The sequence below is a fragment of the Peromyscus californicus genome, unplaced genomic scaffold, assembly GCF_007827085.1.
Source record: "Peromyscus californicus insignis strain IS unplaced genomic scaffold, ASM782708v3 Scaffold_4__1_contigs__length_199733344, whole genome shotgun sequence".
In the NCBI taxonomy this organism is placed as follows: Eukaryota; Metazoa; Chordata; class Mammalia; order Rodentia; family Cricetidae; genus Peromyscus; species Peromyscus californicus.
This window is the reverse complement of record NW_026294562.1, coordinates 160764204-160783088: the sequence shown is the minus strand read 5'-3', so window position 1 is coordinate 160783088 and position 18885 is coordinate 160764204. Positions and strand designations below refer to the sequence as shown.

The 18885-nt window shown below is 50.3% G+C and overlaps 1 protein-coding gene across 1 annotated transcript; it reads left to right on the top strand.

The window, feature by feature from the left end:
* The first annotated feature begins 6725 nt into the window (after nucleotides 1-6725).
* Nucleotides 6726-18602, top strand: Prodh2 (proline dehydrogenase 2). The gene is made up of 10 exons (XM_052761927.1): nucleotides 6726-6905; nucleotides 6980-7176; nucleotides 7271-7409; nucleotides 7492-7578; nucleotides 11554-11634; nucleotides 11705-11860; nucleotides 11939-12105; nucleotides 15730-15840; nucleotides 17304-17389; nucleotides 18402-18602. The coding sequence occupies exons 1-10, from the start codon at nucleotides 6732-6734 to the stop codon at nucleotides 18572-18574; spliced, it is 1371 nt and encodes a 456-aa protein (XP_052617887.1). The 5' UTR covers nucleotides 6726-6731; the 3' UTR covers nucleotides 18575-18602.
* The last annotated feature ends 283 nt before the right edge of the window (nucleotides 18603-18885 follow it).

The following is an 18885-nucleotide window of genomic DNA, read 5'->3' as shown; positions in this document are numbered from 1 at the left end:
ATGGGCTTGAGAGCATATGCCACCATGCACATATGTGAAAGACATAATTTTTTTTTTTTGGTTTTTTCGATACAGGGTTTCTCCGTGTAGTTTTGGTGCCTGTCCTGGAGCTCACTCTGTAGATCAGACTGGCCTCGAACTCACAGAGATACGCCTGGCTCTGCCTCCCAAGTGCTGGGATTAAAGGCATGTGCCACCACCGCCCAGCCAGGATTTATTTTTATTTTTAAATTACGTGTAGTATCTACAGTTGATCTTAGCCAAAAGGTTGAGAAGCAATATGTGTAGTATCTGTATTTCTGTGTGTCTGTACACCATGTCCCCAAGAGGGGGAAGAGATACCCTGGAACTGGAGTTACAGACAGTGGTGAACTGCCATGTGGACGCTGGGAACTGAACCTGGGTCCTCTACAAGAGCAGCCAGCGCTTCTAACCACTGAACAACCTCTCCAGCCCTCAGATGACAACTTCTGAGAGTTTCCTCTTTCCCTTGGGCCCTCAGTCTTGGCAAAGTGCTTCTACCCCCTGGCCCATCTTGCTTGCCCAGGACTCATGCTTTTTCTCTTCCAAACCTACTACAAAACAACAGCAATCAAAACATTCTGGTGCTGGCACAAGGACAAACATATACAATATTTCATTTCTTTATTTTATTCCAGAATATTCTATGGACTAGAATAGAAATCCAAGACAAAAGCACTCTTATATATGGCCATACATTAAAAAATTTTACTTTTATTTTACATGTATGAATGCTTAGCCTACACATATGTATGTGTGCCATGTGCATGCTTGGTGCCTGAAGAGGCCAAAGAGGGTGCTGGATCCCTGGGAACTGGAGTTACAGATAGTTGTGAGCTGCCATGTGTGACTGAGAACCAAATCAAGACTGTAAGAGCAACAAGTTCAAATTGCTAAGCATCTCTCCAGCCCTGGCCAGATGCTTTTTGATAAAGGAGCAAAGACTATTTGATGTGGGTGAGCAATTCTTCAACCGACCGTAGACCTCAGGGAAACTGGATATCACATATGGAAGAATCCAACTGACTTTACATGAGATATAAAAGTAACTTGAAATCAAAATTACAATGCATCAAAGGCCAAAACTTAAAGCCAAGGCTACAGAAGAAAACAGAGGGTACAATGTCTTAACTTAGCTATGGCTTCTTGGATATAGGCAATAGTAGAAACAGGCCCAGCAGGATGATTCGTTAGGGAAGGTGCCGGACATCAAGCCTGACAAGCTGCGTTTGAGCCTCAGGACCCACATGGTGGAAGGAGATAGCCCATTCCCAGAGCTTTTCCTTTTACCTGCACTCACGCGCTATGGCACATGAGTTCACTCCACACAAAATAAATACTTGAACATTTAAAATTAAAAAGAAGCCAGGTGTGGTGGTGCACACTTTAATCCCAGCACTCGAGAGGCAGAGGCAGGTGGATCTCTGAGTTCAAGGCCAGCCTGGTCTACAGAGTAAATTCCAGGACAGCCAGGGCTACACAGAGAAACCCTGTCTTGAAAAACAAAAACAAAACAAACAAACAAAAAAGAAGGAAAAAGAAGAAAAGAAAGAAAGAAAAGTGGACAAATTGGGCTTCATAAAAATGGAAAGCTGAGTTAGGCCTGGTGTCACACACCTATAATCCCATGCTTGGGAGGTAGAGGTAAGAGAATCAGAAGTTCAAATCCCAGGATCAATGTTGGATGTCTCACAACCACCTGTAACTACAGCTCCAAGGAGTGAGGCGCCCTCTGCTGGCCTCCCACACATTGCATGCAAACACATGCACATACATTCTAAAAATACAAATGATTAATTATATCACAGTATCAAAAGATAAAAGAAATAATTTCATAAAATAAAAACAAAAAAGCAAAGAAAATTAAAGCCAACACCAACATCTGTCAAGTAGGTGGAGAAAACGCAAATAGATAAAGGGATGGAAAATGGTTGGGGGCCGTGAAACCGTCTGGCAGTCTCTCAGAAGTGAATCCAGTATTACACGATGATCTAGCACTGCTTCTTCAGGCGTTAGTCCCAAAAGAATTAAAACTAGGGGTTGGGGATTTAGCTCAGTGGTAGAGCACTTGCCTAGCAAGCGGCACAAGGTCCTGGGTTTGGTCCTCAGCTCCGGGGGGGGGGGGGGGGACGGGGCGGGGAGGGGTGAAGAATCAAAACTAGAGACTTGTAGAGAGATGTGCTCCTCTGTGCTCAAACAGTGTTTCTCAAAGTGTGAGCACAACCCAAGTGTGCCAGCACACCAGTCAGCAAAAGGGGGTGAATAATGGAATGTGACCTGGGGGGGGGGCGGAGAGTGTACGGAAACATGATGCACCTGTAGAGGCAATGGAACAGGACCTGTGTGTGCATGGGGGGGGGGGGGGTTCAGGTGCACATGATGCACCTGTGTGGGGTGGGGAGTGCATGTGCACATGATGCACCTGAGTGTGGTGGGGGGAGTGCATGTGCACATGATGCACCTGTGTGTGGTGGGGGGGGGAGTGCATGTGCACATGATGCACCTGTGTGTAGGGGGGTGCATGTGCACATGATGCACCTGTTGGGGGGGAGTGCATGTGCACATGATGCACCTGTGTGTGTGGGGGAAGTGCATGTGCACATGATGTACCTGTGTGGGGGGGGGGGAAGTGCATGTGCACATGATGCACCTGTGTGTGGTGGGGGGGAGAGTGCAGGTGCACATGATGCACCTGTTGGGGGGGAGTGCATGTGCACATGATGCACCTGTGTGTGTGGGGGAGTGCATGCGCACATGATGCACCTGTGTGTGGTGGGGGGAGTGCACGTGCACATGATGCACTTGTGTGTGGGGGGGAGTGCATGTGCACATGATGCACCTGTGTGTGGTGGGGGGGAGAGTGCAGGTGCACATGATGCACCTGTAGAGGCCAGAGGTCAACTTCAGGGATTTTTTCTTCACTGCTCTTCACATTTTCTTTTGTTTGTTTTGTTTTCAATACAAGGTTTCTCTGTGTAGCCCTAACTGTCTTGGAACTCACTCTGTAGACCAGGCTGGCCTTGAACTCAGAGATCTGCCTGCCTCTGCCTCCCAAGTTCTAGGATTAAAGGCATGCACCACTACACCCAGTCCATAAAGATTTTTTTTGAAGTGGCTAAGTTAGAAGTTTTTTATTTTACGTGTATTTTTACCACAATAAATTTACTTTGTGTTGCTGGGTGCTGGGTAAAAGTTTTACCTCTGAGCTTCATCTCCTGCCCTGTTGTTTTGAGACAGGACATCACTATGTAGCCCAGGCTGAGCTGGAACTCCCATTCTTCCTGTCGCAGCCTCCCAGTCGCAGTACTGAATTATAGGCATGCGCCTCCATGTCTGCACATTAAAATAACACTTTGGGGGTGGGATAGCCAATGAGCTAATAGAACACATGGGTTTTGCATGGCTGAGATTGTCTGGTGAAGAAGGGACCAGCCTAAAATGAAGCAAGAGCAAACGTTTGTGCAGTTTCCCTAATCTCCACCAGGGGACGGTACTAGCGCGTTTGAAAAGACCTGCTCTAGCTGGGGCTTGTTACTCATATGTATTCAGCTCTGGAGGTTTGAGTTAGAGCTGGGCTGAGACTAAACCTTTTCAGGGGGTGTCTCCTATAGGTAAACAGTCCCTGGCCCCAATATCAAGGTTCAATGGCCATGCCGGCATTGAGGCAGGATTCCAGGAGTATGTTAGTGGAAGGGACCTTCTTGAAACTCAAGTTCAAGGCTAGAGGTGGCAGTAGCTGAGGCTGGCTAGCTGGCAGAAGAAACAGCAAGAAGGTCGGTCATGCTCCAGGGTTTATGTGACAGCCAATTATGAAAACCCATTTTGAAACAATAACAGATGGCCTTTGAGTTATTTCAGCATAACAGGCTGCATTCTGAGCTTGGGGTTGATTGGTTTGTGGATGGAGCTGGGGGCAGAGCGCTGGGCCTTGCGCATGCTTGGCAAGAGCTCTCCACAGAGCTCTGTCCCCAGTCTCCAGGCTCTTACAGTGTCTCTGCAGACACCAGTCTCTCAGCTGTCCAGTTCTTCCATCACTCAAAGCCTCCCCGGCTTTTGCAGGTGATAACGTGGTCTTGCTTTGGAAAATTGCAGATGTCAGCTCTGTACAGGAGCAGGTGAACAACCCAAGGTGACAATATCTCCTTTATCCCCAGTGACTGGCATAAAGGCTGTCATGTAACCCAGTCAGCACCAGTGAGAGGCCTCTGGCTCCTCCCACTTTACAGCTTTCCCACTATTAGTAAAAACCTTCCCTCGTTTCCCCACAAAACTTTGTTCAGGAATTTCCCAGGAGACTAACATGGTGGTACACTCCCCTAATCCCAGCCTTTGGGAGACTGAGGCAGAAGGATCGTGAGTTCCAGACTAACCTGGACTATATAGTAAGTTACAGGCCAGATTAGGCCTCAAAACAAAACAATCCAAGAACCTCCCATTCCAACCACTGAACAGCCAGCCTACCGCGTTATGTGCATGCAGGCAGCACTGGGCGCTCCCGGAATAGCCTCTGTCCATCTTCCTCACACTTGTTCTCATCTTAACTGGTTTTTTAATTATTAAATTTATTTATTTATTTCATGAGAATGTGGGCCAGCATACACATGCCACAGAGTACATGTGTCAGTCAGAGGATAACTTGTGGGAGTCAATTCTCGCTGTCCACCTTGTGGGTCCCGAGGATTGAACTCCACGCTTGTCGACAAGCTCCTTCACCCATTAAACCATCTTACAGGCTCTATTGTATTTATTTACTCTCTCTGGATGTGAGTGTTTTGCTTGTATGTGCACCCAGAGGTATCAGATCTCCTGGAATGGAGGTTTCTGAGCTGCCATGTGGCTGCTGGGAACCAAACTTGGATCCTCTGGAAGAGCAGCTTAACCACTGAGACACTAACTTATTTTTTTTATTTTTTGCTTTTGTTTTTACTTGGCTTTTTGAGGCAAGGTCTTAAGGTAGCCCTCCCGCCTCATCCTCTACAGTGCTGGGATCACAGGTGTGCACCACTACACCTGGTTCATTTCCCAGTTTCACACTCCCGGCCCTAGCTCAGTGCTGCCAGAGTGTGCTTTCTTCCTCCAGAGCCGTGTTTGTTCCCACCTCCTTGTTTTGATGTGTCTGTGATCCCCACAGGAGTTGCACCCAGGGAAATTTGAAGAGTCTGTGTCATCTCCAGGGTTCACATATTAAAACACACACACACACATCTTGGGCATGGTGTTGCATGCCTGTAATCCCAGCACTTGGGAGGCTGAGGTGAGACAGAAGAATTGCTGTAAGTTCAGAGCCGGCCTGGGCTACACAGTGAGGCTCTTTTGTTTGTTTGTTTTAATACTCTAATGGGGTTGGAGAGATGACTCTGGGATTTATGATCCCCAGTTGCTCTTCCAGAGGACTCAAGTTCAGTTCCCAGCACCCATGTCAGTTGACTCACAGATGCCTGTCACTCCAGCTTCGGGTGGATCTAAGGCCTCTCGATGGGTACCTACACGCGTGTACACAGACAGACACACATGTAATTAAAATGTTTAAAAATAGCTCTTTTTAAAAAACCATTCTAAGGGCAGGCATGTCATTGGATGAAAGGGCTTTGCAGTGCAAACCTAGCAACTTGGCAAATAAAAACAATTAAGGGCTGGAGAGATGCCTTGATAGTTAAAAACTTGATAGCTCAAAGTGTTTCCTGCAGAGAGAGCACTGAAGTTAGGTTTCCCACACCCACATGGTAGGTCACAACCTTCTGTTAGCTCCAGCGCCAGTGGATCTGATGCCCTCTTCTGGCCATTGTTTTTTTTTGTTTGTTTGTTTGTTTTTGTTTTTGTTTTTCGAGACAGGGTTTCTCTGTGTAGCTTTGCGCCTTTCCTGGGACTCGCTTGGTAGCCCAGGCTGGCCTCGAACTCACAGAGATCCGCCTGGCTCTGCCTCCCGAGTGCTGGGATTAAAGGCGTGCGCCACCACCGCCCGGCTCTTCTGGCCATTGAGGGAACTGCATGCATGTGGTACTCAGAGGTCCGTGCAGGCAAAACACAAACAAAAACAAAAACAAAACAAAACAAAAAACCCACTCATATAAAAAAAACAAATAAAATTTAAAAAAATAAAAGAAAGACTTGGCAGTGTATGAATATCTCATTCTTTTCATTGCCTGAGCCCTCTTCGTATACCTCGATGTCATCATCCAGTCCCATTTGGTGGATATTTGGGTTGCTTTCACTTGGGGTTAGTGTCCTTATGGACATTTTTTCCTGATGCCCATGTTCAAGTTCTGTAGGCTGCATGTTTAGCATGGGTAGCAGGGCTGTGGGCTATGAGCAGTTGAAGTATATGCAATAACTCTACTGCTGCTCCCTGTAAGACGGAATCGCTGCAACAGAAGAGGTGAGGTTGCTTAGCCAGGGCGCAAAGCCAACCACCTTGACCCTGAGTCCCCTGCTCTTGAGTCAAGCTGCTTACTCAGCAGTGCAAGTTGGGCGCCTGAGATCTGCTGTCCTGTCAGGCTGAAGGTTATTGGGGGCTGTCACTGGGGGGTTACCTGTCCTGTTACTGTTATTCTGACCTCTGTCCCTAACCATTAATTATTAACCTCCCCCTCCCAAAGAGCCTGCTATCCTAAAGACTTGCCCAGTTAATGAGTCACTGCCCCCCAGCTGGGCAAGGGGCATTTGATAGACCTGCTTTCTGCCCCTGGTGTGGTGTGACCAGGGACTTAGCAATGCTCTGGACACGTCTGCCCCTCTACGGCCTCTCCAAGCCCTCTACAGGGGGCTGGAAGCCCCTGCTTTTTGATGGTGGGGCCTTCCATCTCAAGGGAACGGCAGAGCTGGCCCGGGCTTGGCTGGTGCTTCGCCTATGTGCCTGCCCCCACTTGGTCACCCATGGACTAGCGGTGAGCAGTTGGCACAGGGACTGGCCTGGAAGTTACCCACACCTGGCTCTGAGCCCTCACTCCCTGTCACCCAGGTTCAGGCCTGGTCTCAGCGACTCCTGGGCTCCCGGCTCTCCGGCACACTTCTCCGAGCATCCTTCTATGGACAGTTTGTGGCCGGGGAGACAGCAGAGGAGGTGAGGGGTTGTGTCCAGCAGCTGAAGGCCCTGAGACTCCTGCCTCTGCTGGCAGTGCCCACAGAGGAGGAACCGGACTCCACTGCCAAGACCAGGTGAGTAGAGAGAGGCGGGGTCCAAGGGAGGAAGGGATGAGGACAGGAAAGGGGCTCGCAAGGCTCTGGAAGCTGACCCCCACTGGCCGGACAGTGAAGCCTGGTATGAGGGGAACCTCAACACCATGCTACGTTGTGTGGACTGGTCACGAGCTCTTGTGGACACCTCTGGAGCAGCCAGAAACAGCCTCATGCAGCTGAAGGTGACGGCGCTAACCAGCATTCAGCTTTGTGTAAGTGACAAGAGAGATGGGGGACACAGGTGTGGCCGCCAACCAGGCTACCCTCACCATGCCGGCCGCCATCCCGTTTCAGAAGGAGCTGTCGGCTTGGATCCAAAGGCCAACTGGCTCCTCAGAGCTGAGCCCTGAGAGGCTGGCAGAAGCCATGGACTCGGGCCAGGTAGGGAATATAAGTGGCTGTCACTGAGGATGTGGTTGACATGGATAAAGATGGGTCACATGGGGTCCTAGGGGAGGGGTTTGGGTGAGAAGCTTTCCGGAGGAAGGATCAGGACAGCAGCACCTTCTCCACAGAGGATAAAACATGAGTATTTGGCCAGTTGCTGAGCACGGCAGTGCATGCCTGTAATCCCAGCACTTGGGAAGCTGAGGCAGGAGGATCAAGTTGCTGAGGTCAGCCTGGGCTATATAGAGAGACTTGTCTGGAAAACACAGGGTCAAGAGATGGCTCAGTGGTTAAGAACACTTGTTGCTCTTGCAGAGGACCCAGGTTTCCAGCACCCACAAGGTGGCTCACAACCATACAACTCCAGCTCCAGAGAATGCAGCCCTCTATCCCAACTGCAATGGACACCGGGCATACCTGTAATGTACATGCAGGCATGCAGACAAAACATCCATACACATAACTTAAAAAAAACTATACACGTTTTGGATGGTGGCGGTGGTTTTGTTTTAAGAGAGGGTCTTGTGTACCCCAGGCTGGTCTTGAACTCTCTGTATAGCCGAGAATACTTTGAACTCCTGATCTTCCTGCCACCACCTCCCAACTTGCTAGAGATACATGCGTGTACCATTGTGTCTGGTTTAAAGAAAACATTTTTTTAGTCAGTCAGCGGCTACACTGGTGTGTGCTTGCTGCATATAAACTCTGATAAGACCAGTGAGGTTTAAATCCTTTTGTCTTGTTTTGTTTTTTGAAGCAGGATCTTACCACGTATCCCAGACTGGCCTGGAACTTGCAATCCTCCTCCTCAGCCTCCCCAGTCCTGGGATTACTGTTTGCTGTCATGCCTGATCCTGATGAGGTTCTTGCTTCATTCATTCATTCTTCCATTCATTTATTCCTTTGTATTATTCCAATATCTTATTTACGTATGTGCCCATGCAAGTGTGTGTGTGTGAGAGAGAGAGAGGGACAGAGAGTAGCAGAGAGAGAGAGAGAGAGAGAGAGAGAGAGCACGCATGCTCAAATGTGGAGGTCAGAGGTGGCAAACAGGTATATTCCTCTATCACTCTCCATCTTTCTGTTTTGTTCGAGACAAGATCTCTCTGCACAGCCCTGGCTGTCCTAGAATTCTCTCTGTAGCCCAGGCTGGCCTCAAACTCACAGAGATCTGCCTCCAAGTGCTGGGATTAAAGCCACACCTGGCTGTCCCATTTTATATATATATATATATATATATATATATATATATATATATATATATATATATATATATATATATATATTGGTTTTTTGAGACAGGGTTTCTCTGTGTAGTTTTGCGCCTTTCCTGGATCTCCCGCTGTAGACCAGGCTGGCCTCGAACTCACAGAGATCCGCCTGCCTCTGCCTCCCGAGTGCTGGGATTAAAGGCATGCGCCACCACCGCCCGGCCCATTTTATATTTTTAACAGGCGGCTCTCACTGAACCTGGAGCTCACTGTAATGGCCACATTGGCTGGCAGAGAGCCCCAGGATTCCTGTGTCTCCAACCCTGAAATTCTACTAGGATTACAGACATGCTGTTTCACCTAGGTTTTCACATGAGTGCTGGGAACCAGAACTCCAATCCTCACACCTGTCCAGCAAGACCTTTACCCACCAAACTATCACCTAGCTCCTGTGGACATTTTTTTTCTTTTAGCTTTTTAAAGAAGCTATTGGCTCTGAATATTTTTTATTTATTTTTCTCTCACACCTCCTGATCACAGTTTCCCCTACCTCCACTCCTTCCAGTTCCCCCACACACACACCTTCACTCTCCCCTACATTTCCCTTCAAAACAGAGCAGGGCTCCCGGGGATATCAACCAAACAGGGCATAACAAGTTACAATAAGACTAGGCACAAACCCTCCTATCAAGGCTGGACAAGGCGACCCAGTAGAAGGAAAGCGTCCTAAGAGCAGACAGAAGAGTCTCACTGCTAGGAGTCCTGTTGAGATTTTTGGCATGACAAATGTATACTGTTTTGAGGAGTATATTTTCCTAACTCACTCCTTGAGACAGGGTCTCACTATGTAGCCCAGCCCGTTCTGGAACAGACAATCCTCCCACCTCAGCTTTTCCAGTGCTGGGATTAAAGGTATTTGCCACTGTATCTGGCCTCTTTTTCTTATTCTATGTGTTTGAAATTTTTCATAACAAAATGTTAAGAAGCAAAGCATAGCTGTGCACATCTATAAGCCCAGCACTTGAGAGGCTGATGTGAGAAGATCTCCAGTGTACGGCCATCCTGGGCTACATGGCGAGGTCCTGTCCAAAAAAAAAGCTATGGAATTTCCCTAGAGTATATTAGTGAGGGGCTGGGGTGTGGCTCAGTGGTAGAGCCCCTGCCTAGAATCCCCCAGTGAGGGGCTGGGGTGTGACTCAGTGGTAAAGCCCCTGCCTAGAATCCCCCAGTGAGGGGCTGGGGTGTGGCTCAGTGGTAGAGCCCCTGCCTAGAATCTCCCAGTGAGGGCTGGGGTGTGGCTCAGTGGTAGAGTCCCTGCCTAGAATCCCCCAGTGAGGGGCTGGGGTGTGACTCAGTGGTAGAACACCTGCCTAGAATTCCCCAGTGAGGGGCTGGGGGTGTGGCTCAGTGGTAGAGCTCCTGCCTAAGATCTCCCAGTGAGGGGCTGGGGTTGTGGCTCAGTGGTAGAGCCCCTGCCTAGAATCCCCCAGTGAGGGGCTGGGGTGTGGCTCAGTGGTAGAGCTCCTGCCTAAGATCCCCCAGTGAGGGGCTGGGGATGTGGATGAGTAATAGAGAGCTTGCCTGGTCTTCACAAGGTCCAGGGTTTATCCTCAGCACTGCAGGGAAAACATTTAAAAAGTGAAAAGTTCATTGTGCAGTGACCACCCACACACTTGCCACCTTTAATGTTTAGCCACACCGTCATCCCAGTAAACCGCCTTCAGATACCAAAATCTGAGGGTCCTCAAGTCCCAACATGCAAAATAGCACCATATTGGCCTGAACGCTGTGCGCAGCCTCTCCTGCACTTTAATCCTCTCCGGGTGACTCGTCACATCGAGTGCAGCATAAATGCTTCATATTCAGCCGCTCTGCAGCGTTGGTAAGGATGTGTCGAAGTGTCTTTTCCTGGTGCTGTGATAAAATACTCTGGGTGTTTGGGCTTCCTAATGTGTGGTGCAGTCCATCATCCGAGAAATGAGAGCAGCGGGAGGTGGAAGCAGCTGGTCATGCAGCATCTAGGATCAGAAAGCAGGGTGCCACACCACTAGCTGCCTGCAGCTCAGCTCCCTTTCTCCATTGTGCAATCCAGGGTCCCCACCAAGGACCATGTGCCACCTCTGTGGGCGCATCTCCTCGCCTCAACACAAGATAATCCTCCCCAGGTATGCCCAGAGCCTGCTCCCCCAGGTGACTCTGGATTCTACCAATCTGACGTGCTAACCATCTCAGGGAATAAGGACCGCACATGACTGTCTGTGCTGAGTGCAAATGCATGGTGTTTCTTTTTAAATCAACTGTTTTATTTTTAGTGTGTGTGTGTGTGTGTGTGTGTGTGTGTGTCTGCGCACCCCTGTATACATGCACGACAAAGCATGGAGTGGAGACAGAGGACAACTTCCAGGACAGCACACAGCCATTGTCTCCTTCCACCACATGGGTCCTAAGACTTGAACTCGGGTCCCCAGACTTAGCAGCTATTTCCAGCCACTGAACCATCTCACTGAGCCTCTTTCGTTCTCGCAGGATAGATTAGCCCAGGTTGCCTCAGCCTCCCAAATTGCAAGATTATTGGCATGTGTTACCACACCCTGCGAGTCATTTTTCTGGTTTCCCACAAAGTCACACACACACACACACACACACACACACACACACACACACACACACGCACACACACACACCCCTTACTGGTGGAGAGAGGACTCGGGTCCTGGCGGTAGTTCTAAGCAGTCTCCCATTCTCTGATGCCCCTTAGAACCTCCAGCTCTCCTACCTCAGCACCAAACAGAATCAGCACCTGCAGGCCTCTCTCAGACGCTTGCACCGCGTGGCACAGGTAACATGTGGTGGCCTGGCTCCCCACGCCCTGGACACCGCTGGCCCTGACATCTTTCTCTCCCCCTCAGCATGCCCGGGCCCAGCATGTGAGGCTCCTGGTGGATGCTGAGTACACTTTCATCAACCCTGCACTCTCCCGGTTCGTGGCTGCCCTGGCCCTGCGCTGGAACAGACCTGAGGAAGGCGGGCCCTGGGTGTGGAACACTTACCAGGCCTATCTGAAGGTTGGTGACATGCTCTAAAAGGCTGTGGGTGGGGAGCCAGCACCCTGACCCTCCTGAGCCTGCCTGTGTGCCCGGCAGGGAACCCACACACGGCTGGAGAGGGATGCTGAGGCCGCACACAGGGCTGGCCTGGCATTTGGGGTAAAGCTGGTCCGAGGTGCCTATCTGGACAAGGAGAAAGCCCTGACACAGCTCCGCGGCAAGGAAGACTGCGTTCAGCCTGACTATGAGGCCACTAGCCGAAGGTAGGGACAGAGCTGAGAGGCCGTAGGAGAAATGATAAACACTACTAATGAGTCACAAGGCTGGGGAGGCAACCCAGTGGGTGTCTTAGGTGGGGCTTCTACCGCTGTGAAGAGACACCATGACCACGGCGACTCTTACACAGGAAATATTTCCCTGGGGCTGGCTCACAGTTCAGAAGTTCAGTCCATTACTGTCATGGCGGGAAGAATGGTGCGTGCAGGCAGACATGGTGCTGGAGAGGTAGCTGCTACATGGTGATATATAGGCAACAGGAAGTAGACTGACTCACTGGGCACGGCTTGAGCATATATGAGAACTCAAAGCCCACCTCCACAGGGACACACTTCCTCCAACAAGGCCACACCTCCCATCAGTGCCACTCCCTTTGGGGGCCATTTTCTTTCAAACCAGTGCAGTGGGTAAAGTGCTTGCCACATGATCATGAGGACCGCATGCCATGGAACACATCTATGACTCCAATGCTCTGGTGTGGAGACAAGCAGGTGCCACAGGCTCACTAGGGGTCAATGCAGCTGGAACATTGATCTCTAGGTTCAGATAGAGACCCTGACTCCAGCAGTAAGGTGCATAGAGCTGGAGGATTATATCCAATGTTGATCTCTGCCTTCTACATGTGCGTGCATAGGGAGTACACACACACACACACACACACACATACACACACACACACACACACACACACACACACACACACACACACACACACAGCTGCATGTGGTGGCTTGTTACTGCCTTCCCAGTGATGAAAAGACAGGCAGGAGAATCCCTGGAGCTCACTGGCCAACAAAACCCAACCTAATCAGCAAGCCCCAGGTCCCAGTGAGAGACCCTGTCTCAAAACACAAGGTGGGGGGGTGAGACAGCACAATGGATAAAGCATTTACCTCACAAGCACAGTGACTGCAGGTCAGATCCCCAAAACCCACACAAAAGCTGAGCAAGTGTGATGGCTACCTGTCATCCTGGACTGAGAGGTGGAGACAGGGATCCATGGGGACAAACTGCTAAACTAGCCAGAACTGATGATCGTGGGTTCAGTTGGGAGCCCTTGTATTAGTAAACAAAGCTGAGATCCATCAAGAAAGACACCCAGTGGCAACCTTGGGCCACAACCCACACATGTACGCATGTGCACATAAATACATAGACATGTATATAAACACACACACACACACACACACACACACACATACACACACAAATTTTAAAAAATAGCATGTAATGCTTCTTTTGAGGGAAAGTAGATTGCTTAAGCCTGACAGTCACTCTACCACTGAGCCACACCCCAGCCCCTCACTGGGGGATTCTAGGCAGGGGCTCTACCACTGAGCCACACCCCAGCCCCTCACTGGGGGATTCTAGGCAGGGGCTCTACCACTGAGCCACACCCCAGCCCCTCACTGGGGGATTCTAGGCAGGGGCTCTACCACTGAGCCACATCCCCAGCCCCTCACTGGAGGATTCTAGTCAGGGGCTCTACCACTGAGCCACACCCCCAGCCCCTCACTGGGGGATTCTAGGCAGGGGCTCTACCACTGAGCCACGCCCCAGCCCCTCACTGGGGGATTCTAGGCAGGGGCTCCACCACTGAGCCACACCCCAGACCTCACTGGGGGATTCTAGGCAGGGGCTCTACCACTGAGTCACACCCCAGCCCCTCACTGGGGGATTCTAGGCAGGGGCTCTACCACTGAGCCACACCACAGCCCCTCACTGGGGGATTCGAGGCAGGGGCTCTACCACTGAGCCACACCCCAGACCCTCACCGGGGGATTCGAGGCAGGGGCTCTACCACTGAGCCACACCCCAGCCCCTCACTGGGGGATTCTAGGCAGGGGCTCTACCACTGAACCACACCCCAGCCCCTCACTGGGGATTCTAGGCAGGGGCTCTACCACTGAGCCACACCCCAGCCCCTAACTGGGGGATTCGAGGCAGGTGCTCTACCACTGAGCCACACCCCAGCCCCTCACTGGGGGATTCTAGGCAGGGGCTTTACCACTGAGCCACACCCCAGCCCCTCACTGGGGGATTCTAGGCAGGGGCTCTACCACTGAAGAATATTCTCAGCTCTCCTTTTACTTTTGTTTTTAAAACAGACTCTTGCTAAGTTCCCAGGGTGACCTTGAACTCACTCTGTAGCACAGACAGGCTTTGAATTTGCAATCCTCCTGCCTCATTGTCCAAAGTAGCTGGAATGACAGTCCTGCACCATGAGGCCTGCACAATGTAATCTTTCACTTGCTCATCACCTGCCACGGGGCTCTGTTCCAAACATCTTGTGTGTGTGTCCATGTTACTTCCTCTCCAGGATACGGGAACCTTGTTTCCCATCTGAGCCACAGTGTCCTCCTTCCTCCTTCACCCCCCAGCCCCCACCACCCCAGCTTCCCGCTCTCCTGCGCATCATCATTCCATGGCTGCTTCCCCGTCTGTGGGCACTGGGGTTGTTACTAATGTCTGTAGAAGCAGTCATTCCTCTTCTCCACGCTTGACGAATCCCCGACAGAGGCGAGTTAGGAAGGAAGGGCTTGTTCCGACTCATGTTTGTGGGGACAGAGTTCACAGCGTCAGGGCGCTATGACAGTGGGGGGGTAGCTGGTCACATCGCATCTACAGTCAGGAGGCAGAGAACTGGATGTGGGTGTTTGTTTTCGAGTTTTTTGGGTTTTTTTTTTCTTTTCTTTTTCTTTCTTTTTTTTAGACAGGGTTTCTCTGTATAGTCTTGGCTGTCCTGGATCTCACTCTGTAGACCAGGCTGGAACTCACAGAGATCCTCCTGCCTCCGTTTCCCGAGTGCTGGGATTAAAGGTGTGCCCACCACTCCTGGCATATTTTTCAACCTGGGACCACAATACATAAAATGGTGCCACCCACATTCAGGGTGTGTTGCAGGGGTGGGAGGTCCTTTCTTCCTCAGTTAAACTTCTGTGGCAATGTCATCTCAGACATACCAAGAATGCCTTCTTATACATAATTCCACATCATGCCATATTGAAAATTAGGACAACCAACCACAGGCTGGCGAGATGGCTCAGCAGGTGAAGGAGCCTGCCATCAAGCCAAATGGTTCATCCCTGCAACCTCTGTGGTAGGAGAGAACCAACTCCTGCAAGTCGACCTCCACAGTATGCTCTAGAACACACACACACACACACACACACACACACACACACACACACACACACATTGAATAAAATATAATTTAAGAAAAAAATCCACCCATGCTGCAGTGATTAATTCTGGGTAAATGCCATCTTGGGCACAGACATGGCTTTGCTGTGGGACAGTCATCAGGTCAGAAGCCGTTCACTGGTGGCCTTTAGAAGCACATGCTTGTCATCCTTGTCCATGAGAAGCTGAGGCAGGAGGACCATGAATTCTAGGATTGGGCTACATTGTGAGACTGTGTGTCGGAACAAACTGAAACCCTGCTTCTCACCCCATCCTCCATCCTGACTCCTGTTAAGGGAACTCACCAGGTTCCAAGAGAGGGAAATGGTTCTGAGGAGCCTGTGCCCGTAGAACAAAGGAGGGCAGGAGTCCCATCCGATGGACTTGGTCCTCATTCCCTGGAGAAGCTGAGCAGAGTCTCTCTTTAGTTATAGCCGCTGTCTGGAGCTGATGCTGCGCCGCGTGTCCCAACATGGTCCTCTGTGCCACCTCATGGTGGCTTCCCACAACGAAGAATCTGTTCGCCAGGCAACTAAGCGGTATGCGGTTGAGGGATGAGAAATCAGCGCTCCTCAGAAGCCCCGTCCCTTTCTGTGACAACGGGACAGTGATGGGAAGGGTGTGGTGGGGCGGGCAGGAAGAGGTCCAGCGAGGAGGTGCATGGAGGGAATAGTAAAAATATTTAATTTCAACCTGGCATGATGATGCACAGCTGTTGTCCTCAGAAGGCTGAGGCAGGGGGATCAAGAAGTTGATGCCAATCTGGGTTACAAAGTAAGAATCTTAAAAAAAAAAAAAAATTAACCCCTTCTATGCCTGTGTATGTCCTATAGGCTCAGATGTGACAGGGCATTGTCCCTTATTTACTGAGACATAGGGATTGCTAAGGACTCCAAAGAGCAGCTGAGGCTCAGTGGGTGGAAGTCTCAAGAGAGCTCATAAGAATTGTTATTGATTGAACGATTTGATTTGATTTTTATGTGTGTGTGTGTGTATATGTGTGTACACCCATGAATGCAAGTACCAGGGGAGGCCAGAAGAGGGCGCAAGACCCCATGGAACTGGGAACTGAACTGGGGTTCTCTGCAAAAGCAAGAGCTCTTTACTTCATTTCATTTCATTTCACTTTGTTTATTTATTTATTTATTTATTTATTTATTTATTTATTTATGTTTGTTTGTTTGTTTGTTTGTTTTTCCAAGACAGGGTTTCTCTGTTTAGCTTTAGAGCCTATCCTGGAACTCACTTTGTAAACTAGGCTGGCTTGGAACTCACAGAGATCCACCTGCCTCTGCCTCCCGAGTGCTGGGATTAAAGGCATGCACACCACTGCCCGACCTATTTTTATTTTTAAAATGTTATGTATTTGGGTATTTTGCCTGCATGTATAATGTGTGCACCACGTGCATGCCTGGTGCCTGCAGAGGCCAGAAGAGGGCTTCAGACCTCCTGGAACTGGAGTTATAGACAGTTGTGAGCTGCCATATGGCTTCTGTGAGTGTAACTCAGGTCCTCTGGAAGAGCAGTCAGTTTTTCAATCACCAAGCCGCCCCTCCAGCCCTGCAGTGGTTATTTGCCATTGAGTTTGAGGGTAGAGTCATTTCTCAGAACCTGTGGAATTTGTTCAAGGACCAGTCTCCATGGGGACCAAAATCTTCAGATGCTCAAGTCCCTCATATCGGATGATGTACTATTTGAATAGTTGCATATGAACATCCTCCTGTGTGCTTGAAGTCACCAGGCTTATTTCTAATACCTAGAATAATGAATGCAGGCGCTACATAAATAGTTACACTGTTGAGGACAATCTAAGGGAAACACCTGGGCAGCTCTTGAGCACAGACTGATCCACCCTCATATTTGATCCCTGGCTGAATCTATGGGTGTGGACCTGTGGATGCGGCTGGCCACCTGCTCTTCCTCCATATTTGGATTCTTGGGTGACTGACTTGCTCTCTAGACCTAGCCACTGCCTGGATTGATAATGTGACCCCTTCTGCAGCATGTGGGAGCTGGGCATTCCTCTGGATGGGCCTGTCTGTTTTGGACAACTTCTGGGCATGTGTGACCACGTCTCCCTGGCACTAGGTATGTGAATGGCCCATCCCTCCATGCCCACTGACCCCCACCCTCTCCCTCCCATTCCCTCTCACCCAGATCCCTCCTGCCGTTTCCAACCTTATCTGGCCCCACTCTCACAGAGAACCTGCAGCTGGCTCCTCCTCCAGCTCCTTCCGGACAGATCAGCATTCCAATATCCAAAGCCCCTGCAGGGCTGTGCCATGTCTTCTCTCCTGATTTGCGCTGGTTCTTGTGTATGATGCTATCTTTCCTGTTGTTCAGGGTCCTGCCTGCTGTTCCCTGAGGACTTTGACCAGATTCCTTTCTTCCTGTGGGGTACTAAGGGTGACAAAAGCACTTTATTACTGGGAAGACAGCTCAGTGGGTAGAACACCTAACATGAAAGCCTGAAGACCTGAGTTCGAATTCTCAGAACCCATGCCAAAGCCAGACAGCAGTGTAAATGTCTGCCATCCGAGAATGTCTATAGGAATGGGAGGCAGAGGCAGGAGGCTGCCCAGAAGCTTGCGGCCAACTAGTCTAGTTTTATGCAGTGCAAAGAGGCCCTTCTCACACAAGGTAAAAAGGAGAGGAACAGCCCCCACAGGTTGTCCTCTGACCACACACACACACACACACACACACACACACACACACCACAACACAGAGACGGTATTGTTTTCAAAGACCACTTGCTCTCGATCCACACAACAGTGTTTTTTGTTGTTTATTTGTTTACTTACTTTGTTTTTGAGACAGGGTCTTGTTATGCAGTCTTCGCTGGCCTGATCTCCCAAGTAGACCAGGTTGGCCTCAAACTCCCAGAAACCCTCTGCCTCTTCCTTCAGGGGGCTGGGGCTAAAGGTGTGCCCCACCACATCGGCCTGAGGCTTCTTTCAATAGGTATCTTGATACAAGTTTAGGTGGCCAGTGTGTGAACAAGCTAGCCCGTGACAAGCTGCTGATGCCCAGGAACCTCTCTGTCTCTGTCTCTCTGTCTCTCTCTGAGCCCGCACTCTGCCAATACTCTTCCCAACAGGACAGGCTGGATATGTGGTATATAAGTCTATTCCCTATGGCTGCCTGGAGGAGGTGATCCCCTACCTGATCCGGAGAGCCCAGGAGAACCGGAGTGTGCTGCAGGGTGTCCGCAGGGAGCAAGCACTGCTCAGTCAAGAACTGTGGCGGAGGCTGCTGGGACGGAAGGCCTGAGGGTCACTCCATCAGCACTGTTGGGGCATGTGCTCAATAAAGGTCCCAAGACTCTGCCTCTGCCTGTACGTCCCTGAAGCTGCCTCCTTGGAGAAGGGCTGATCTCGACCTTGGCCAGCAGAGCTTGGCTAAGTGGGGGCATGTCTGAAACTCCAGAGATCTTTAGTCCTCTGTGGTAGAATGCTCCTGTCATCCCAGCACTTGGGAGGCTGGGGCAGGAGGATCATTAGTTCCAAGCCAGCCTGGGCTACATAGTGAGGAGAAGCAGGAGGGGGAGGGAGAGGAGGAGAGAGAGAGAGAGAGACTTTAGA

Excerpts from the sequence above, each read along its gene's own strand:
- Prodh2 (XM_052761927.1), top strand. The coding sequence starts at position 6,732 with ATGCTCTGGACACGTCTGCCCCTCTACGGCCTCTCCAAGCCCTCTACA. Across the intron at positions 7,177-7,270 it reads GACTCCACTGCCAAGACCAG|TGAAGCCTGGTATGAGGGGA; the intron begins GTGAGTAGAGAG and ends CTGGCCGGACAG. Across the intron at positions 17,390-18,401 it reads CCACGTCTCCCTGGCACTAG|GACAGGCTGGATATGTGGTA; the intron begins GTATGTGAATGG and ends TCTTCCCAACAG.